This window comes from Panicum virgatum, chromosome 5N, assembly GCF_016808335.1.
Source record: "Panicum virgatum strain AP13 chromosome 5N, P.virgatum_v5, whole genome shotgun sequence".
NCBI classification, from domain to species: domain Eukaryota; kingdom Viridiplantae; phylum Streptophyta; class Magnoliopsida; order Poales; family Poaceae; genus Panicum; species Panicum virgatum.
In genome coordinates this window covers 48,649,687-48,671,759 of record NC_053149.1, presented here as the reverse complement: position 1 = coordinate 48,671,759, position 22,073 = coordinate 48,649,687, and the positions used below count along the sequence as shown (strand labels likewise).

General features: G+C 52.2%; 3 protein-coding genes across 6 annotated transcripts; 1 reads left to right on the top strand and 2 right to left on the bottom strand.

Moving 5' to 3' along the window:
* Positions 1-13,972: 13,972 nt before the first annotated feature.
* Positions 13,973-14,783, top strand: LOC120674303. The gene has a single exon (XM_039955474.1). It carries the CDS (start codon positions 14,041-14,043, stop codon positions 14,503-14,505), a length of 465 nt encoding a protein of 154 aa, XP_039811408.1. The 5' UTR covers positions 13,973-14,040; the 3' UTR covers positions 14,506-14,783.
* A 453-nt stretch (positions 14,784-15,236) lies between these two features.
* Positions 15,237-15,782, bottom strand: LOC120672985 (oleosin-like). Its single transcript, XM_039953644.1, has one exon. The coding sequence runs from the start codon at positions 15,780-15,782 to the stop codon at positions 15,237-15,239; it is 546 nt and encodes a 181-aa protein (XP_039809578.1).
* A 260-nt stretch (positions 15,783-16,042) lies between these two features.
* Positions 16,043-22,033, bottom strand: LOC120671972 (protein CHUP1, chloroplastic-like). 4 transcript variants are annotated; one of them, XM_039952249.1, is made up of 5 exons: positions 20,460-22,033; positions 19,966-20,369; positions 19,703-19,886; positions 19,439-19,621; positions 16,043-19,330 (listed from the first exon to the last, which is right to left on the bottom strand). In XM_039952249.1, exons 1-5 carry the CDS (start codon positions 20,904-20,906, stop codon positions 19,253-19,255), a joined length of 1,296 nt encoding a protein of 431 aa, XP_039808183.1. In that variant the 5' UTR covers positions 20,907-22,033; the 3' UTR covers positions 16,043-19,252. The 4 variants fall into 4 exon arrangements, with proteins under 4 accessions (XP_039808183.1, XP_039808186.1, XP_039808184.1 ...); XM_039952252.1 differs by having other exon boundaries at positions 19,757-19,886; XM_039952250.1 differs by having other exon boundaries at positions 19,439-19,886; positions 19,966-20,147; positions 20,238-20,369.
* Positions 22,034-22,073: the final 40 nt, after the last annotated feature.

Below are 22,073 nucleotides of genomic sequence, written 5' to 3'. Positions count from 1 at the left end.
TACTGCTGCGGTGGCCTCTGCTGGTACTGCTGAGGAGGCCGGTACTGAGGCTGGTACTGCTGGGGCTGCTGGAGTCGAGGACGAGTGTTGCTGCCGGAAGCAACGGGGACAACCTTCCTCTTCTTGTCCTCCATCTCCAAGTGCTTGCGCTCAGTGTTGAGCGCACTGTCAACCAGATGGTTGAAGTCGTCGAAGCGGAGGTTGAGCAGCGCGTACTGGAGGTAGTCCTCATGACCCTCCATGAAGTGCTCCTGCTTCTTGCGGTCATCCGCAACCTCGGCAGGGGCGTAGCGTGCCAGCTGAAGAAAGCGATCACGATACTCCGTGACCGACATAGTCCCCTGAATTGACAAAGACAGATAGATATCGAAAGATTAACTCAAGATTCATAAGGATGGAACAAGGGCATTAGCTCAAAAGAAAACGCTGAATGATTATACTTAAGATTACCTGCTTCAGTGCAAGGAACTCCTTCTGCTTCATCTTCATAACGCCCGCGGGGACGTTGTGGCTATGGAAACGCTCCCTGAACTGGAGCCAGGTGAGAGCCTCGCGGTCGTGAACTGGGTGGGACTCCCACCAGTCCAAAGCTGCCCCTCGCAGCTGTCCTGCTGCGTACAAGACGCGCTCACGATCATCGCACTGGGCGATGTCCAGCTGACGCTCCACTGCACGGAGCCAGTCGTTGGCCTGAAGAGGGTCGGACGTGTGAGAGAACGTCGGCGGGTGACCCCTCAGGAACTCAGCACGCCTGTCGCGAGGCTGCGGCGGTGGAGGAGGCGGAGGCTGAGTGTGAGCGTGCTGAAGAGCCTGAACGGTGTTGTTCAGGGTAGCCATCATCTGCATCTGGAGCTGGAAGTACTGCTCCGGAGTTAAAGGCGGAGGCATCGGGATCCCGGTACCCTGGTTGTTCTGACCCTGCTGCTGGCCAGAACCGGAACCGGTGCTCCTGGTGTTCACCATCTGATTTGAACAAAAGATTTCACGAGTAAGGATATTGCAAGAATAAACTCAGATGGATATGATAACTCTTCGCAGAAAAAGATTCAGCCATGATAAAGTAGACAGGATAGAGTTGACTGTTTTACCCCCCAACGATCTAACTCATTTTATTAATTAGTTAACTTTAACATCTGAGTGATTTTCTTTAAACAAAATTAAGCTACTAAGCTATGCAATCATTCAAAAATCCAAATCAAACATGTAGCATAATAACAAGCAGACAATTTTCACGACTTAGCCGAGTTTAGCAAAAAGACTCGACTAACACAACGCGTCGCAGAACGTGCTATCGTATTATTATAGAAGGTCAACTACCTAATACTTATGGTGGTCAGATGACTGATTCAGGCCAAATCTACGAGAACTATTCTCCAGAGAGAGAAATCAAGGCAAAAAGGGTAAAAAGTCAAAGAAGTGAAGGGTATAATAGTAAAATAATTTCAGCAGACAAGGATTGGAGAGAAGAAGTCCTAAAACTCGACCAGTTCTATCTAGGCTTCGTCCTACAGTCGATATGGCTCTGATACCACTCTATAACACCCGGTTTATAAAAGAACATAAACCGAGCAATCATATACGTGCCAGGATCAAGTCACACGTATATACAACAGAATGAACAGTATATCATAGCACATATCACGTAAAAAGATATAATAAAGCGAATACGAATATTATTTATTACAATAATGACATAAATGTCTGATACAGCGGAAGCGAAGTACAAAATACGAATAAAGCTCACCGAAGCTGAAGCAGGGCGCCACAGGGACGTCGACTGGGAGACGAAGCACCTAGAAGTCCTCGTAGTCCTGGTAGCGCTGGACGAACTCCCTCGTGTCGGCAGGAACTGAGCAGCAGTAGCGTAGCCAAGAGGAAAAAGTAGAGAAGAGGCAAGGGTGAGTACACAACTTGTACTCAACAAGTATAACACAAACTATGAGGCTCTAGGCTGGCTGACTCAACTGCATTAGCTTTTAAGTGTTGGCAAAATTTTATTAAAGCTATTTACTATGAGTTGATGAGTTACCATTGACCCAGTTACATAGTAATTAATCAGGATTAATTAAGAAACTACTGAGAACCATACCAAAACCAAGCCACCAAGGTAAACCCCGAGAAGCACCCCCCTCGTCGGAAGGAGATAACTCCACTAATCAAAAGGAGGATCTGGGCCGCTCATAACCGTGAGCACGGCTAGTATACCAGTTTTACACTCTGCAGAGGTTGCACATCTTTACCCACAAGTCGTGAGCTACGCCAGTTGTTCATCACACTTCCTTAGGTGAGATGGCCAGCGACTCACTACGAGGCCTTTAAAAAGAATCTCGTTGGTAAGGCGTAACCGCGAGAGTTAGGTCGGCGACGATGGGGCCCACCTCCGGGGGTACAAGCACAGGAGCGCAATCCAAGCACAGACCAAGCCGGAGGAGCAGGGACCATTGAAGCTTACTACTCTTGCCCCGCAGGTAAGTTACTCCAAACCAAAAAGATCTAATTATTACGCCAAGTCTATCCCATTCTAGCCTTGTGGTAGCGCTGTTGTCCCAGGTTGTCGCTCTATGAACCGGTCCTTATGGAGAGTAGCCAACCAAGCACTAAGCACCGTGCTGGCCCCCTAAACCATGTTTCTAACAAAAGCCAATTTTAACGAGACGTGAGCCACTCAAGCCACACAGAGTGCCACTCTCAGAATTAAATTCAAGTAAACCATTAATCAATTTAATTAAAAAGGACCAGAGTGTGTTATAGCGCAGCAACCTAGCACAACTAACCAAAATGCAACCCAAAGGCATATATAAAGGATATAAAGTGGCTAGGAAATCCTTAAAGGCATACAATATTAAAATGCAGTATGAAAATGTATTTAAAAGTGATGGGTTGTTCATGTTATACTTGCCTTCCTCGTACTGCTCTGGCTGCTGCTCAAAGTGCTCGGAAGACGGCTGCTCCGGGTACTGGTACTGGGGCTCCTCAGATGGATCAACGTCTACTCACGAACACATGGCCAAAACAATGCACAATAATAAGTAGACAAGCAAACTCTAACAAAAGCTAAAGAACAGTACATCAATACATAAAAACAGCAAGAAAAACTAAGCTAAAACTATTCTACGCGTTACAACGATCGCGTGGATATAAAGAACGCTAAAAACGGAGCTAAAACGCATATTCTAGGCCTAAAACAAGGTTCAGGGGCTTATTTGTAAGAAAACTGAAGTTTCAGGGGCTTTTCTGCTAAAACCGAGGGCTAAAACATAATTAAACTAAAGATCTAGGGTCCAACGTGCAAAAACTACAACTCTGGACCGCGGGTTCGATATTTAGAAAGATCAGGGGCTTAAGTGAATAAAAATAGGACATCTGCGTACATACTTTTGAATAGATCAGGACCGCGGGTTGATTTGCAATAAAGGGAGGGGCTCTTTAGAAAAACATCCGAGCCGAACCGGTATCTAAGGATGTCAGCCCTCGGATCTGGATCTTGTGGCTAGGATCAAAGAGGTAAGCCGATCTAATCTTGTGCGTCGGTTGCCGATCGGGCGGCTCAGAGAGAAAGGGCGCATGGGAGGCGGCGCGGCTCGCCGGAGCAGCAGCTCCCGCGGCGGCTGGGTCGCCGGAGTGAGCGAATCCGGCGCTCCTGGGCTCATTCTAGGCTGCGGGCTGGTGCAAAGGAACCAGGGCGGCGTGCGTAACCCACTGGGGTACCTAGGGAGGTGGTGCGGGATTGGGAGCATGGCCCTCGACGGCGAGGGCGGTTCGGCGGCACACCGGCGAGAAATCTCGCACGGGGCAGGGACAGACCGAGGGAAAAGAAGGCACGGGGAGTTTTGTTACCGCGGCGTGAAGCTCTGGGACCACTTGGCTGGGGAAGGGAGGCGACGGAGGGCCGGAGCGGGCGCGGCGGAGCTCCGTGCTTGGCGAGGATATGGCGGCGCTCGTGGAGAAGGTCGACGCAGGCGGGGTCTCCTGGCTTCTGATCTTCACGAGCGGGGTCTGCGTCTAGCTGCGAAGCCAAGGAGATGATTAGCGTGGCAGGAGGGACACTGGCGGCATGGAAACTCGGCGAGGGCTCACCGTGGCGGCGCGGGGCTCTGCTCCGGGCGGAGCAACTTGGAGGCGGCGGCTGGGGTTTGGGCTGCGCTGCGGGGTGGGATGGCGGGCGCAGAGGGTCGCGGGTGCCAATTAAAGGAACCCCGGGTCTCTCGGCGTGCGGGTCTGGCGCGGGGCTCGCCGGGGATCTCGGCCGGAGATCGCGGCGGGGCGTTACGCGCGCGCGGAGAGAGAGGAAGGAGGAAGGGGATGGCGCCAACAGGTGGGCCATGCTTGTCAGCCGGAGGGGGCGCGCTCGCGGTGAGCCAGGCCGGGGAAGCGCGCGGCTTACTGGGCTGCGGGATCGCGCGGTGACGGGCTGAGCGGGACTGGAGGGAGGAGTGCGTGCGGGGAAGGGGAAAACCGCGGGGGCTGGGCTGGCGCGAGGAGCGTGAGGCGGGCCGGGGAGCGGGCTGGGCCGTCTCGGGTTGGGCGGGGTTCTGCTGGCCGAGTGGGGACTTGGGCCGCGGAAGAGGATTGGGTTGCCTTGGGCTGGGCTCAGGAAAAAAAAAGGAAAGGGGTGATTGGGCCGGACTGGGTTGGGTTGGGTTCTCCTTTCTATTTCTCTTACTTTTCTATTTCTAATTCCAACTCAAACCAAACTAGATGAATTCAAATTAAATTTTGAATTCCACAACCTAAAGCACACAAGCAAAAGTAAAAACATCCAGCATGAATGCAACAACAAAATTTAAACCTATGATAAATTTTAATTACTTAAGGAACAAAAATTAGATTAAATGCCAACTAAACACAATAAACCTTAGAAAATTAAATAAAGCCAATTAAATTTATTATAAAATGCTGGAATTTAAATTAGGGTGTTACACTGCCATCCTATAGGGTCACTTGGCTATAGGGGCGGTTCCAGGGACAAGGTCGATGACAAACTCTATATCCCTATCTGGTGGCATTCCAGGGAGTTCCTCCGGGAAAACATCTGGGTACTCATTCACTACTGGGACTTCTTCTACAGACTTGGCTTCCATGCTAAACACCATTGGGTCTAATCCACTTATCCGGGTATGGCAGGTCACTCGTACTCCTTTCGGGTTTGTTAGGTGTACCACCTTGTCAGTACAACCTATGAGACCATTGTGTCGGCTTAACCAGTCCATTCTAAGGATCACGTCTATTCCCTTAGACTTAAGTACTACTAAGTCTGCTAAAAATTCTACCCCACTTAAATTGATCCTTACTCGTAGACAATCTAGTTGACACTTGATGTCACCTCCAGGCATCCGGATTAATAGGGGTGTTTTTAGTAGTACTGTAGGTATATTATGCTTTTCCACAAAACTTGAGGATATGAACGAGTGTGATGCTCCAGAATCAAATAATACTGTTGCAAGAGCTGAGCTGACTAGGTACTCACCGAGCACTACGCCCTGAGCTCCTTGAGCCTCCTGTGCGTTGATGTGGTTGACGCGGGCTCGTCCAAAAGACTGCTGGGGCTGCCTCATCTGCTGACTGTTGTTGTTGGTGTTGTTGTTGTTGCGGATGGGCACTCGGTTGGCACCTGATAGAACTGGCCTTGGTCCATTCACTGTATTGGAGAAGGCTAATGTAGCAGGCTTGTTCTTGGCATATGGGCAGTTGGCAATGAAATGCCCTGTCTCTCGGCAGTTGAAACAGACCCTAGCATTGTTGTTGGTGGTGGTAACCTGGCTTGCATTGCTCTGCGGGGTCCTCATGGTGTTCTGGCTCCTGAGCTGTGTGTTAGGGGCTTGTGGGCCTGTCACCTGAGATTGAGTCCTATACTACATTGGGGCCTGGGTTCTTGGTGCAGTGTAGCTGAAGCTTCTTGGTTTTTGGAAGCGATCCTGCTGACGGGACTTGCTTTCCAGAAACTTGCGCTTGTTATCCTTCCTTTCTTCAATTTTGGCCCTTTCTGTAAGTATCGCCTTGTTCATCAAGGTGTTGAAGTCCGGTTAGATTTGTGGGGTACGCAGGGTCCGGAGTTCTGGGTAGAGAGGGAGGGATTTTTGACAGCACTGATCGCGGCGTCGACTGCGGCTGTCGGCCACGCGCGCGTTGTCGGGCGACACGCAGCGCGTCGCACGGAGAGGAAAAAGGAGATGGGACATCGATTGTTCGGGACAGGAAAAATTCCCGGAATTTAGGGTTTAGGGCTTTAGTAGGGTCTTGAGCTCAACAATGAAAAGAATTTTAAATTTTTTTCACGCGTGATTTATTTGGTAGATTTTCGGGTTGTCACAAAATATGCCCTAGAGGCAATCATATTTCCTTGTATTCATGGTTAATAAAGTGTACCTTGAATATTCATGAATGATAACTTGTATTGATTAATGCTTATGTGAAGTATTTGTGAAACTCTATACTTGTATGAATATTCTAAGATGTTGCTAGTCGGAGTTCATGTGAGGACACACATGAATATTAGACTAACACATGTATTAGTTGATTGACTACGTTTCACAAGTCATGGACATGGGGATGTCAAACTAATAATGTGGGCTCATGTGAGACATGAGACTGAACTGACCCAACACGAGATGATGACTTCTCATTACACAATATGTACGCTGTGTCCTAAGACCTGAGATCGTCGTATGTACTCAAGATGTGAACCGACTTACTTAGGAGCCATCAAACGCTGCACCGTAACTGGGTAGTTATAAAGGTGGCTTTCGGGTCTGTCAAGAAGCATGTTGTGAGACATGGTCGGTCAAGACGGGATTTTCCCCTCTACAAGAAAGAGATATCTCTGGGCCCCTCGAGTGATTCGGATCAGGAAATGCATGGCCATGCTGCGGTTAAGAGTTAACCAAGTATTTCGAATCACAGGATCGAGAAAGAGTGGTCGGCTTTAAACTAGATCAAATATCATGAGGCAAAGGGAACAACATGTATATGATATTGTGGCGGCTCGTCTGATATGATCTTTGTGTGAGTATAGGAGTTGACATGTCTTGCTAGAGGCCACTGTCTATTATTGGGCCGAGTAAGAGTACTCGGGCCATGTCTATTTGCATGTGAACTCATAGGGTCAAGAAACTTGATAAGGATGAGATCCGAATTAGACTAGGCTTAGTTGCACTAATGGGCCTTTTCGGCCCAAAAGGGGGCACCCAAGGTTTCCATTTGCACTACACCGACGCGCTACAGAAGTTCCGCAACTGTGCGTCTAGTGGTAATCCCGTAATCTATAACTGCAGTAATCCTGGTTTATGTGGTAGAAAAATTTTATTTTTGCTACCCCATATTCCTACACCCTCTTGGCCGGAGGTCGTAGCGGGGGGAGGAGCGAAGATTCTTCAAGAGGCATAGCCGAAACTGCCGATGTCGTGGATGAGTCGAGGTAGAAAGAGATCCCCTCAAGTTGAGGTGTCGGCGAGGGCGAAGGCCGTAGCAGTCACCGCCGAAGTGGAGGGCGAGCCCCTCGAGCCGAGGTGTGTCGGCGAGGGCGAAGGCCATAGTAGTCGTCGCCGAAGTGGAGGGCGAGACCCTCGAGCCGAGATGTGTCGGCGAGGGCGAAGGCCATAGCAGTCATCGCCGAAGTGGAGGGCGAGACCCTCGAGCTGAGCCGTGTCGGCGAGGGCGAAGGCCGTACCAGTCGTTGCCGAAGTAGAAGGCGAGACCCTCTAGCCGAGGTGTGTCGGCGAGGGCGAAGGCCGTAGCAGTCATCGCCGAAGTGGAGGGCGAGACGCTAGAGCCGAGCTGTGTCGGCGCGGGCGAAGGCCGTAGTAGTCGCTGCCGGAGTGGAGGGCGAGCCCCTCGAGCCAAGCCGTGTCGGCGAGGGCGAAGGCCGTAGCAGTAGTCGCCGAAGTAGAAGGCGAGCCCCTCGAGCCGAGCTGTGTCGGCGAGGGCGAAGGCTGTAGCAGTTGTCGAGGAAGTGGAGGGCGAGCCTCTCAAGCCGAGCTGTGTCGGCGCGGGCAAAGGTCGTAGCAGTCGCCGCCGGAGTGGAAGGCGAGCCCCTCGAGCTGAGCCGTGTCGGCGAGGGCGAAGGCCGGAGCAGTAGTCGCCGAAGTAGAAGGCGAGCCTCTCGAGCCGAGCTGTGTCGGCGAGGGCGAAGGCTGTAGCAGTCGTCGAGGAAGTGGAGGGCGAGCCTCTAGAGCCGAGCTGTGTCGGCGAGGACGAAGGCCGTAGGTGTCTCCGTCGAAGTGGAGGGCGAGACCCTCGAGTTGAGCTGTGTCGGCGAGGTCGAAGGCCGTAGGAGTCACCGTCGAAGTGGAGGGTGAGCCGCTCGAGCCGAGCTATGTCGGCAAGAGCGAAGGCCGCAGGAGTCGTCGCGCCGAAGGCCCCTCCAAAGTCAACTTGTGATAAATATTGTTGATGTTGATGATTTGTTTCTTCAACATTAATGTGAAAACCAAATATAGGGTTTTGTCGTTCCGAAGATGCCAATTTATACACCTGCAATGTCTGCACCATTTTTACTTGAGAGCAATATTTTTCAAATATATTAGGTTGCCCTTGGCATAATTGCCGGAGGACTTTCCATGCCTTCGGCTTTTCACACGAAAGGACTTTTCTTAGGGGATCTTCGGCTCTTTAGCTCGCATAGATAAGCCCTAACATTTGCCTTTCACACGAAAATACTTTCCATGTCTTCGGCATTCCGCACGATAGGACTTTAACTGCCTTCGGCGCTCTGCGCGGAAGGTCTTTGAATGCCTTCAGCACTCTGCGCGGAATGTCTTTTTCGACTGGGAAAAAATAAGAACTGAGACCAAAGGGTGATGCGGGCCGCTCAGCTTCGCGAGCCCTGGGCTCATTTCTCCAAGTGGCATTCACTTGCAATGCACCGATGACTCCCATCTTCACTTGACGAAGAGGGATAGACGCTTCGGTGCACCCTTGTCAAGTACACCAATAACCGAAGGCCGGGGGCCGAAAACCCTGGCCTTGCTTGCCTTCGCCGGGGGCCGAAGCCGAGCGCGCGCCGAGCTGGGCCTTCTCCTTGGGCCGAGGCTTGGCGAAATGTCTTCGCTGTGCTGAAGCCGCGAGCGTGCCTTAGTGGAGTGCTGGGCTCCTAGTTGGAGCTGGGCCGTGGGCAGAAGGCCTCGGGAGCCTAAGTGCTCGCTGCAGCAGCCTGCGTGTCATCACGGGCCGAAGGCCTCGGCGCTAGTCCGAACTGATGGCGCAGTTGTCCCTTCGATCAAGATTTGAGGCCTGCACAACCACGAAAAGAGTTGCTGTTTTGGTGGTTGAAACCCAAGCATTAGTGTCATTTGAATATATATATATATATATATATATATATATATATATATATATATATATATATATATACACTAACAAGTCACTTCGGTCAAACTACCGAAGGTTAAAGTTGTGGTGCAAAATCCATTTTTCATGTAAAAAAATAGAACTTGGGCAAAGTAACATTATCGATGTTGACCGAAGGGGTAACCGCCATATTCACGTGACCCGAAATTGGCAAAAATAATGCCACGAAGACTGAGAGCAAATCTGTGATGCGAAGAGGGATCATAAAATAATTATTTCAACAGTAGGCAAGAGTTTAATTTTTTGGAAGCTAAAGCCTAGCTTGCCGAGCAGTCGAAGGCATCCGCGCTCGCTGGCCGTGCGCCGTGGGCCGAAAGCGGCGACAGGCCGAAAATGGTCAGGTGTCAAACGAAGACACATCAATTTTTTTTATGAAGGTCCATGACGAAGCCCATTGCGAGGAAGACCCATATCTGACGAAGACAATGCGATGAAGACCCATGATGAAAACCATTTGACGAAGACAATTTTTTATAAAGGTCCATGACGAAGGCCATGACTGACGAAGCCAATTTTCTGACGAAGGCCATGACTGACGAAGCCATTTTTTGACTAAGGCCATGACTGACAAAGTCAATTTCTGACGAAGGCCGTGACTGACGAAGCCAATTTTCTGATGGTCATGACTGACGAAGCCAATTTCTTGGCCTGGCCGAAGCTGGGGGCCGCACGCCATCACCACGGGCCAAGCCGAAGACAGAGCGCGCCGTGCCGGGCGGTTCGCCACAGGGCGAAGCCTGGAGGGCACCATGCTGGGCCGCCTTCGCTTAGGGCGAAAACCGTGGTGCTCCGTGCGGGCGGACGCTGGCCTTTTGATGGAACGGAATGGGCTTTGTCTTTGAGCCGCTACTCTTCGCCGGATTAATTTGGTGATTTGCATTCCACAAAGATAAATACTACTTCGGTGGTGCAACCGAAGTTACATTGAGCCTTTGATTATACTGGGTCAACGTGTTGGAATAAAAATATTTTAGCCGAAGGTGAAAACTGTTTCGAAGGGCAAAAAAAATATCCGTACCATCACCAGGGTGCCATGTTTATACCGAAGGGTGAAAGAATTAATTCCGGAGGGGTAGAGACAAGAAAGCAAAGTGGCTGAGCTGGTTGTCATCAATGCTGTTGAAGCCGAAGGCCTGCGATCGAATCCCCAGCTCTCCACAAAATTTTTGTGAAATTACTTACCCGCAGTTGGAACTGGCTGGAGCAGAGCCGAAGTCAAAAACTGAAGCCGACGCCTGATTCTTCGTCGTGGGCTGGCGTGGGGGCCTTCGCATTGGACCGAAGTAGTCACGGGCCGACGAAGACTTGCCGGGCCGAAGATGGCTGTGAGCGTTGGCCTCGCGCCTGGGCCGAAGAGGACGCCGCGCAGGTGGGCCGAAGAGGGCGGCGAGCATGGGCCTCGCGCCTGGGCCGAAGAGGACGCCGCGTAGGTGGGCCGAAGAGGGCGGCGCGCAGGTGGGCCGAAGCTTGGCGTGCGTGAACGAAGGTTAGACCAAGGATAAAAATGGCTTCGCTGGCTTGTTTTGCCGGAGGTTAAGAACCAAATCAACGAAGTCTTGCTGCCGAATCCGAAGCTCCTTCAAATTCTACGAAGGGTAAAAATCGAAGGCTCTTTCACGTGCTACTCGTGAGTTTTAATTTCGTGCCAAATTCACGGTGAGCCCCAAACTATTGGGCAAATTATTGGGGAGAAGACTCCGCCAAACAGCAAAGAAGGTGAAAGCACCGAACCAAAACTTAACTCAAAGGAGTGAAAATGCTCATGAGGGAGAGAGAGTCCCTTTGACCCCTAGGGTCATATATATATAGGAGGGGAGGGAGTGGTAATTTTCTCCCGACCCCCTGGCGAATACAAGATTTACAATCAGGCCTTTGAGCCGCCACACAAGGCCCATTTAAAATATGGGCTGGGCCATTCTCCCAACAGATACCCTTAGCAGTAAGGTTTGTAAGTAAGGATCGACTGCTCTGAAACTCGATGGTGCAAGGAACACAAAGATTTAGACAGGTTCGGGCCGCGAGTTGCGTAATATCCTACGTCCTGTGTGGTTGTTTGTATTGCCTTAGATGTTGATGATGTTTGAAGGGGTCCCTGCCCGCCCTTATATATTCGGATGAACAGGATTATATGGAAAGTACTAACCGAGTACAGTTTGAGTCCTACTACAACACAATCGGGTAGTTTTCTTTGTACTGCAGCTAGTTCTATGTCTATTCGGGTAGTTACAAGAAAAGTAAGATATATATATATATATGAGATATCCCTTACTTTAGAATATTATATGTCTATAAACAGTCCCGCTGCCTCGGGTCGAGGTGGGTAATTTATTAGAAGAGATAACAAATCCGATAGTTATTATAATTAGAGTTGTTGGATCGGTAGCCGGATGCTTCTGATATTTGTGAGAATTTATAAGATTTCTCTATTTTTTTAGAGTGTCCACCTAGGATCATAGGTGGCTTCATGTGGAGACTCCTTTAGCCTCTAATTAGTAATAGTAAGATTATGCTTAAAAGATTCAGCTCGTGCTAATCAGTTAGATTGTGTAATTAATTATTTTTTCAACTGCATTTAATGCTCCATACAAAATTCGATGTGGCTAGTACTGTGCAAAAAAATTCGAAACTAAACAGGGCGTTGGTTTAAACTGTGTATATTTTATTTTTCAGATTTTTTAGAAATCTTTTATTTGCCAAGAATTTTTTCTAAGATTAAAGACAAAAAATTATATGACCTCAGCAAACCACACCCAGGCCAGGCTGGCGAAAAGCCCATGTCCTCCTATCGGGCCTTGAAGAACTAGCCCGTCAAACCTCTTGGCCTTGTGGATATAGCTAACAACCACCACAAACTTGCAAGTTGCAAAATCAGGGTATAGCAGCATTCGTACGTCAACTGTTGTTGCAAGTACTTTTCTTTCGGAAACACAGTATAGAAGAAAGCACTCGTATGCATGCATCCAACTCTATCTCTATTTCTACGAGCACTTTCGAATTTTGAGTTTATATTGTTGTATTTTTTATTGAATGTTCTATAGAAAGTAGGAATACCCAAGTGCAAAATTCTTGCTCCACCACTGCATAAAAAAACACCCAACATGGCATTCTATTTAATGAAAATGAAAACCCCTATTAGGATTGCCTACTCCCTCCGTCACTTCTCGAGTTTGGGTATATATATATATATATATATATATATATATATATATATATATATATATATATATATATAAAGATGTAACCATTGTATCTTGACGAGAGAAAGTAGAAAAAAGACAAATAGAGCTAGATTTTCCTATTCATAAATATAAATTTATTTTAGAATAAATTTTGAACTCTAGAAGTGTATTTATTTGGAACGGGGAGTAGTCCTTTTCTCCAGCAATCGGCCTATTCGGATCGCTGGCTATGAGAAAACAGCGGTTGGCTGGGAACCGGCTGGCTTGAAACCGCAGCTCTCCCTGCTGGCTGGTTCTCCCTGAGCAGCCGTTTAGATGGGCTGAGCAGCCGTTTAGATGGGCTGAGCAGCCCAGCCAGTCCAGCCAGCCCAACCATTCTAGCCCATCCGAACGGGCTAAATGTTTGCAGCCGTTTTGTTCTTGAAAAAAGAGATTAGTTATACACGCTCGTTGACAAAGGTGAAGGTCTGAACGCCACCCAACGAAGTGGTTAGGGCGCCATTGTCCACAAACTTGGCAAAGAATGAGTGGAAGTGGCAAGCCTGATAAGTGATGTAGGTAGCGTAGGTGGTAGTAGGAGCAAAGGTAGAGAGGCCAGTAGCTGAAGTGGGAGGAATCAATGAATCATGTTAGCGTTCACCTATCCCTATGCACATTCTAATAGTATTTCAAAAATATATTTGCAATTCATGATTTATATTTTTGAAAGCTATTATGATTCTACTTGTCTGGAATTTCACATGAATCCCATGTGAACCTTCTCATAGAAACTGATGAATTTTGTAGGAATAATGAACGAATACTTGTTCAGGCACCATTTCATATAGGACCTTACTTGTCTCTATTTAAAGGTTCAAATAATATTGCACCGATATCACTGACATCTTCGTTCCATAACACTTCATTTGAAATTACAAGGCATGTTTGTTCAATAAAAACAAAGCTTTGACTAGCAACTACTTTATTAATTTATGATTTTAACACACATATAATACTATTATAATATTACAATAGTGTATTAATGCATTATTATGATTTGTGCCACATAGTAAATGATATTAATAGAGTTATTTTCAATCAAAGCCTTGTATAAAAAATAAAATGTGCCTAACTATTTGAAATTCCAATTAAAGTCCTGTTTGTTATACTCATTTTGGGGGGGGGGGGGGGGGCGGGTACTATTTTCTTATTGTTCTACTTTAATTTTATCTTGGAATGGGACCGTTAGCACAAATTAGTTGTCCACGGTACAGATTTTTAAAAAAAATCATAAAAGTTTAGTCAGCTCTATTAAATCGGTGGCACTAATGCGTAATTAACTAGTTATTTGCAATATGCCGCCCGTTAATTTCATCTTGTCAGGTGCCAAATGGTCCACCAAACAACTGCCAGCTTATTGGTCGCTCCCCCAATTTAATAGCCTCCCCAATTCTCGTCCCGCACTACTCCAAGAAGCCATCACTCCGTTGAGCTGCGCTTGCCGTCTTGCTCTTGCACCCGGTCGGGCCTTGACGCCATGTTCAGCGTCATGTCCGCCCTCCTCTCCTCCCTCGTCAGTCGGCTGGTGCCGCTCCGGCGCCGGAAGAGCATCACGTCCTCCGGCTTTGCCGCCAGGCGCCCCTTCTTCCCGTGCGGCGCGGGCCGCCGCGACGTCAGCGACGGCAGCCTCTTCGTCGTCAAGCGCGGCAGGACGCTGAGGAAGGTGGTGAAGCCCAGAAGGGTCGGGGAGCGGGAGCGCGGGCGAGACGGCGGGAAGGGCGGCGAGCACCTCCTGGACGGCGGCGACGACGGACCGTGCGTGTGGCGGCGGACGATACTGCTGGGGCGGAGGTGCCAGCCGCTGGAGTTCACGGGGGCGATACACTACGACTGCGAGGGGCAGCGGCTGTGGCAGCCCCGCACGCCGCCGCAGTCCTCGCCGCTGCTGATGAGCCCCGTCCGTCTCCACCCTTCCGATCTCGGCTACATGGATCGCGCGTAGGACGATCGTCTGCACGTTGGCACACGTCTGCACGTAGGACGATCAGTAGTTTGTGTTTTTCTTTGGTGACTTCATTTTTCTTTCGTCCTGTATGTACTGTATACTCCTGTGTGGTCGATCGAGCGCATCATGCTCGATTTCGATCTGTTCTCTTGCGGAGCAGAGGAATGGGCATGACTAGCTATTTCAGTGAACTGTGAAAGTGTAGTCTAAGAGTTTGGTCAGTGTCCTGCATCGTGCCAGATTTTAGCAGATGAATGATGAAACCGTTCCCAAAAGAGATTTGGTAGATGAGGAACCGTTCAACTATTTGTCGCTCACATTTTGGACGCACGCCCACTTTGCGGCCCTCTCACTTTCTTTCGCTATCGTTGCTACTACTCTCGCTGACTAGCATTCTGCTGTTTCTTTCTTTTTTTTTCTTTAAGGAACATTCTGCTGTTCCCCTTCTGCTAAAAAGTTCAGAGAATATCCCACAAGGCACAAGGGTCCAGCCAAACTCGGACGAGGTGCGTGACCATCGTAGGCTCCTCCGCATCACGATCCCGTACGTCCGGTGAACTGAACTAACTGTCGCCGACGCAAGCTACGGAGACAAGAATTCCAGAGCCATTCCAATTTCCATGCCCAAATAACCTGGCTCAAACCACAACGTTTGCACTGAACACGGCTGCTGCAACGATACATATGAACACGCGCACAAAGCAGCCCGCGACCGTGCTCCGGCCGGCCTACGCCCCGGGGGCAGCGTCCTTGACCCGGGCGCGCGGGTGGCGCGGGAACCCGCCGTGCTCGCGCGCGTAGGCGTCGTAGTACCCCCTCACGCGGCTCGCCACCTCCGCGACCGCGGCCGCGCCGCTGGACGGCTCCGCCACCCGGTGCGCGCCCACGGGGTGCCGCCCCGTCAGGTACCGGTGCGCCCACGTGCCCGCGGCGACCGCGGCCGCGCCGGCGCAGCAGGCGAGCAGCGAGGCGGCTCCCGCCAGGAACACCGCCGCCGCCGCGGGCGCCCAGAGCGGGGCGGTGAGGAGCACGAGCGGGCTGAGGAGGACCAGCGCCACGAGCGCGCCCGCGAGCGTCACGCCCACCAGGACGACGAGCGCGGTCAGGGTCACGGCCAGCGCCAGGAAGCCCAGGAGCTGGGTGGAGCCGCGGACGTGGAACGCCTGGGCGGCGCGCCCAATGAGCGAGTGCAGCGGGTGCTCCCCCGACGCCGGCGCGTGGCCGGCGCTGGGCGAGGCTGCGCCGCGCGGGCCGGGCGGCGGGCGGTCTGCCATGCCTTGGCAGACGACGGCGCTGGTGGGAGGGGAATCGGTTGGCCGCTAGGGGATGGCGGGGGTCGAGAGGGGGTTAAGTGCGAGCGCTCGGAGCGACGTGTGGCGGCGTTCGCTGTGCTGCGTGGCATGCCTGGCGACGTGTGGCGCCGAGCGGCGCTTTACAAGTGTGGCAGACGACTTGTTTCTCGCCACGGAAGAAGGGCCAGCAACACGTACAACAAAGCACTCGCGTCACGGAAGGAGGTAAAACAGAAACGAGATAAAAAGCAGGGTGTGGAATTACCCTGTTCTTCTTTGGTAACACACGACTTCAAAGGATATAAAAAAACACACACACACACACGCGACTTCAAAGTGCTGGATATTTACAATGTTTGCTGTCAAAGTGGCTAATCACATTGTGTTGTACCGGCTAGTCTAAGTTAGTTGCTAGCTTCCGAGTCTTCTGGCTCAGCCCCCGGCGCTCGCCACGATCCGTTATTCTCGGTGATCGTTGGCATCACGAGTGGGCATCGGCTTGTATATGTACACGGTTCATAAGATCAATACAGTGTGTGTTGCCCTCTACTCTCATTCATGGTACCATTCGCCATCAGATCCTAAACCGCTTCCGCTCTTTCTCCTCTGCTGCTTCTCCTCTCCGCCATGGTGTCGAGCTTTGGGTCCTCTAACGACGGCGGCAACCCCTTTGCCGCACCTCCTGTGGCCATCTCGGCGGCGACAGCACAACTCATCAACATCAAGTCTCACGTCCCGGTCACCCTCGGCGTCGGCGACTCGAACTTCACCATTTGGTGCACATTCTTCAACATCGTGTTCCGCAAGTTCGGCATCGAGGATCACGTCGACGGCTCGGTGGACTCCCACGCCATGCTCCTCGACACCGAATGGACACAGGTGGACTCCTACATCGTCTCTTGGCTCTACACCACGCTCTCCTCCGAACTACTCTCGGCTGTCGTCCAGCCGCACGACGACGCCTACACTGCCTGGACGACCATTGGATCGCAGTTCCTCGACAACATCGTGCAGCGCACCGTCTAGCTACGCCAGCAACTCCACGTCCTCTGCCAGGGCGATCTGACGGTGACCAAGTACTGCGGGCACCTCAAGGACATCGCGGACAAGCTGCGCGTCGTCGGCGCGCCACTCACCAACTAGGACCTCGTCATCAACCTCCTGAGCGGCCTGAACGACAAGTTCGCCAACTGCATCCCGACGATCTCGGCATCACGCCCGCCCACGACGTTCCTTCAGGCGCGCTCCTTCCTACTCCAAGAAGAGATCTAGGCTGCAAATCGGGCGCAGCGGGCGACGTCCACCGCACTCCTCGCCGTGTCCCGATCTGCCGGGTCGTCTTCCACTGCTCCTGCTGCCGGCTCTGGTTCTTCTACCGCGCCTCCAACCTCCAACCCCACCAGCGGCGGGAACGATCGGCCACGCAAGTGCAAGAAGCAGTACTCTCGTACTGGCTCCTCCTCTACTGGCTAGACGTCGGGCGCCACCTCCAGTGCGCCTCGCGGCACACCCATGGCGTCCTAGGTCAACCCCTGAACTGGCGTCGTGCAAGCCTGGCCCCTTGCGCAGCTCCCTTCAATACCTCCTGGCGCCGGTGTTCTCGGTGCCCACCCCGGTGCTGCACCACAGCAGTCCATGACTGCTCAACATGCTCCGGCAGGCACGTTGCCGCCCGCGCTCTACCAGGCTCTCACCGGCCTCTTGCTCCAGCCATCCCCGCCAAACGCCACCGACTGGGTGTTTGACACCAGTGCATCGTCGCACATGGCGGGCAATTCCGGTATGCTTTCTTCCCTATCCCCATCTTCTTCTCGGATCGTCGTTGACAATGGGGCTTCTTTGCCCGTGCAGTGCACCGGACACGGCTCCATTCCCACGACCTCCTCTCCTTCCACTCTTCTCCTACGTGACGTTCTTGTCTCTCTCTCCCTCAAACATAATATCGTTTGTCTGTCGGCTTACCGCAAATAATTATGTCTCTGTTGAATTTGACCCCCTTGGTTTCTCAATTAAGGATCTTCACAGCAAGGCAGTTCTCCTCCGCAGTGAGAGCTCCGGTGACCTCTACCCCCTGCGCTCCACCACCTCGCCGTGATCATGCATGTGGAGACATGCTTGCTGCACGGCGTAGGTGAGGTCTGGGCGCGTGAGGGTGAGATACTAGAGCGCGCCGACGATGCTGCGGTAGAACGTCGGATCAGGCACTGGTGTGCCTGTGCTGGAGGAGAGCTTGCCCTTGACATCAACTGGCGTGGAAGCCGGTGTGTAGTTCGCCATGCCGGCTCGGTCAAGGACGTCTTCAGCATATTGTGCCTAGGATAGGAAGAAGCCAATCACCATGCGCCGTACTTGGATGCTGAGAAAGAAGTGGACGGGTCCAAGATCTTTCATGTCAAACTCAAGACGGAGTTGATCGATGATCCGGTGAAGTAGCTCCGTCGTCGAGGTAGCAAGGACAATGTCGTCGACGTACAGCAACAAATGAGCCTCTTCGTCGCCACGATGAAGAACGAAGAGGGAGCTGTCGGACTTGGCGGGGACGAAGCCTAGCTGCTGCAGATGGGTGGCGAATCGCTGAAACCAAGCGCGAGGTGCTTGTTTCAGGCCGCAGAGCGACTTCCGGAGAAGCCATATGGCGTCCGGCTGCGCGGCGTCGACGAAACCCGCCGGTTGTTGGCAGAACACCTGCTCCGTCAGATGACCATGGAGGAACGCATTCTTGACATCAAGTTGATGGACCGGCCAGTCGCGTGCCGCAGCGAGGTGCCGCACTGTCCGAATGGTGGCAGGCTTGACCACCTGGGAGAAGGTTTGGTCGAAGTCCAAGCCAGGGCGCTGCGAGAAGCCACGCACGACCCAACGTGCTTTCCTGCGTTCCAATCTGCCATCAGCATGAAATTTGTTTTTGAAGATCCATTTCCCAGTGATGACATGAGCGCCAGGGGGTCGCGGTACAAGCTCCCAAGTGCCGTTGTCCTGGAGTGCCTGGAACTCGTCCTGCATCGCCGCGAACCAGGCTGGGTCACGGAGCGCTGCACGAACCGATCTCGGCATCACGCCCGCCCATGACGTTCCTTCAGGCGCGCTCCTTCCTCCTCCAAGAAGAGATCTGGGCCGCAGATCGGACGCAGCGGGCGACGTCCACCGCACTCCTCGCCGCGTCCCGATCTGCCAGGTCGTCTTCCACTGCTCCTGCCACCGGCTCTGGTTCTTCTACCGCGTCTCCAACCTCCAACCCCACCAGCGGCGGGAACGATCGGCCACGCAAGCGCAAGAAGCAGTACTCTCGTACTGGCTCCTCCTCTACTGGCCAGACGTCGGGCGCCACCTCCAGTGCGCCCCGTGGCGCGCCCATGGCGTCCTGGGTCAACCCCTGGACCGGCGTCGTGCAAGCCTATCAGAATCTGGTAATGTACAGATTTTAAACTAAAACTCCAGTAAGTTACAGGTTATTAGTTTGTTCCATCCGTGTGTCGTCTTCTTAGCTCACCAAAAGTATCCAAGCTATCAGTAGTGAACCCTCCTGCAAACTAAGATCGAGAGAAAGTGCTTGCTTAACTGCATTTCACCATGAACATGAACTACCTCTAACCTCTGTGTGTCAGGAAGAGGGACGAAGAGACTAAGTTTTTCTGTACCTGATGAACCCGGAAGGCGAACCTGACACCCTGATGGAGCAAGACCTCCCTGTTCTGCTCTTTCAGACGCTTGAAAAGCCCGGTTTCCTTCTTCTGCTCATCGTTTTTGCTTCCCAGACCGTCAATCTCGGACACCACCCTCATCATGTACTGCTTCGCAAGGTTGATGCATGCCAGCTTGATCTGCCACATAGTCACATAGAGGCGCACTGGGCGAGAATTGAAACCGAGATGCAGATGCAGCAGCAGAGACAGAGACACTACCATGGAGCATCTCAGATGAGACTTGAGAGCTTGCACTGTGTTCCCGGCGCGCACCTTGACGATTACACCCGTGTCTGACATCCAGCCTACCGGGATGTCTTGCTCCTTGTACCGCGAGACCAGATTGGCCTTGGCATCAGCAGCGTCGCGTTCCTGCATGAACCTGTACACGCTCTTCTCTGTTCTGCAAAGAAACAGAGGAACCTGGCCGGTCAGTGCTCGAATCGGATTCAGCCCCATCCAGTCATGAGGAAAGCACCCACTTCTCGAAGAGGGAGAACATCTTGCCGAGGCCCGCGTCGCGGTGGAGCGCGCCATCATCGACGAACGACGAGATCTGCTTCTCCAGCTGCAGTAGCCCCTGGTACCTGGCCGCCGCGTCCCGTAGCGCATCCGCTCGTTTCTCCGGCCAGTCGAAGTGCTTCTGAACAGCCTGCTCGTCGACCTGAGGATGGAAGCATTTCATCCGTGCTCCAACAAAAAGTCGATGCCATGAACACGGTAGAGTAAGAGTAACAAGCGGATTGGTGCTCACCAGGAAGGAGAGCTCTTCGTCAAGCCAGGCCACGAACGCGACGACGTCGTCGATGCTGGCGAAGGTCGCGTCCCGGACCTCGGCGGCCAAGGTCCGGACGAAGTCCCCCTGGGTGTCGACGTCAGCTTGCACCTGCGGCGAATTGCGTGGCCATGTTCCTCGTCAAGCACTGGAGGAGCATTGATGGATGGGGAGAACGGTCAAGTCTTCGAATGAACTCACGGCCACGAGATGGGGGGAGTTCTTGGTGATCTCCCCGATCAGGTCGCTCCTCGCGGCCCTCGACCCGCCGGCCGGCGCCTTTGGACCTCGGGAGCCCGTCCGCCTGCTCGCCTCCCAGCGCCTCATCAGCGCCTGGTAGAGCTCCACGATCTCGGGCGCCCGGCGTATCCTGCCGCCCGCGGGCGCACGGCCCTTGCTGGCAGGACCCGGCGGCGGCGGCGGCCCAGCGCCTCCCGGCAGGCGTGGCGGAGGAGCACCACCAGGCGGCGGCGGACCAGCTGGCGGACGTGGCGGACCGCCAGGAGCGGATGGACCAGGCGGGCGTGGTAGACCGGCCAACGGGCTGTTGCTAGGCGCCGAAGGCCCGATCGACTTGGATCGCCTGGGCGGCGGCTTCGGGGTCCTCGTAGCTCTCTTCTCCAAATCCGACCGTGCCAGCTTGCTCATGGCGAACTTGCTCCACGGACCTCGGTGCTTCCGGCGCCCAACTGGTTTCGATTATTTCCCCGGATCCGGGCCACCATGCTCTTGCCTAGTTTGCCATGATGGTCAACTGTCAAGACGCGGGATAGCTTTGACTTCGTGCCATAATAAAAATATAAAATGCTCAACTCTACCTGGAGCCACTTGATTTCGTTGATATATGTTCCGGAGTAGGAAAATATAAGAAATAGTATGAGGTACTTGCTCGCTAAGGAAACAAATAATGGCTTGGAAGACGGTTCCATGAAATTGCTCCGATGAAAATGATAGAATTCAAGAAACATTTTCCCTCCTTTTGAGAGTAGTGAATACAGTGTTCTCTTTGAAAAGGACAACGGACATTGTGGGGTTTTTATACGAAGAATTGGGTAGTTCATCAACTTACCACTTCTTTTTGTTTGGTTACTAAAATAAAATAGTTGATTCATCTACAACGTCATCTCTAACAATATGGTGCAACTTCCTCCTCTTCCCAAATCCTTGCTGATTTGTGCCAGACTACCCAAATTCGACTTGAGTTCACAACATTCCATGAGTATTTCATCTCGGTCAATTTAGTCACATAAGAATGTTATATCATCAGTAGGAAAAAAAAATCTAAATTACTCCCCTCAACTATAGCCAAAGTTTGAAGAGAAATTTGACTATTTGACAATGAAAAAAATGAGGTTTGCTAATTTGGCACCGAAACTTCAGATCTTACCTATATGTCCCCGAGTCAAAATTTTGTTGACCTATTTGACACTCCTGTCACTTCTATTAGCTTCTATAGTTAGACATGTGGGCCAGGTAACGAGAAAAGACCAAAATGCCTTTGAGGAAAAATTAGACTGCTCAGTTTTTCACCGGGGAGGCCCCTTCGTCTCGTCTCGTCTCCCTCGCGCTCTGGGAGGCCGCCGAACCCTAGCGGCGGCGCGGCGCGGGCATGAAGGCGGGCGGCGCGGCAACTGGATCCGGCGGTGCTGCCATAGTGGCGGCCCGCGCGGCCAGGGAGGCGGCCTCGCAGGTGGGCAGCGTGACCAGGGAGGCGGGCTTTGCGGCGACGAGATGCGGCGACGCTGGCACAGTGGCGGCCCGCGTGGGCAAGAAGGCAGCACGGGAGGCGGGGGCGGCCTCGGTGTAGGCGGCCTG

Coding starts and splice junctions, on each gene's coding strand:
- LOC120674303 (XM_039955474.1), top strand. CDS start 14,041: ATGTTCAGCGTCATGTCCGCCCTCCTCTCCTCCCTCGTCAGTCGGCTG.
- LOC120672985 (XM_039953644.1), bottom strand. CDS start 15,782: ATGGCAGACCGCCCGCCGCCCGGCCCGCGCGGCGCAGCCTCGCCCAGC.
- LOC120671972 (XM_039952248.1), bottom strand. CDS start 20,906: ATGAGCAAGCTGGCACGGTCGGATTTGGAGAAGAGAGCTACGAGGACC. Junction 20,370..20,459: donor ACTCCCCCCATCTCGTGGCC/GTGAGTTCATTC, acceptor AATTCGCCGCAG/GTGCAAGCTGACGTCGACAC. Junction 19,331..19,438: donor TCGCCTTCCGGGTTCATCAG/GTACAGAAAAAC, acceptor TCTCGATCTTAG/TTTGCAGGAGGGTTCACTAC.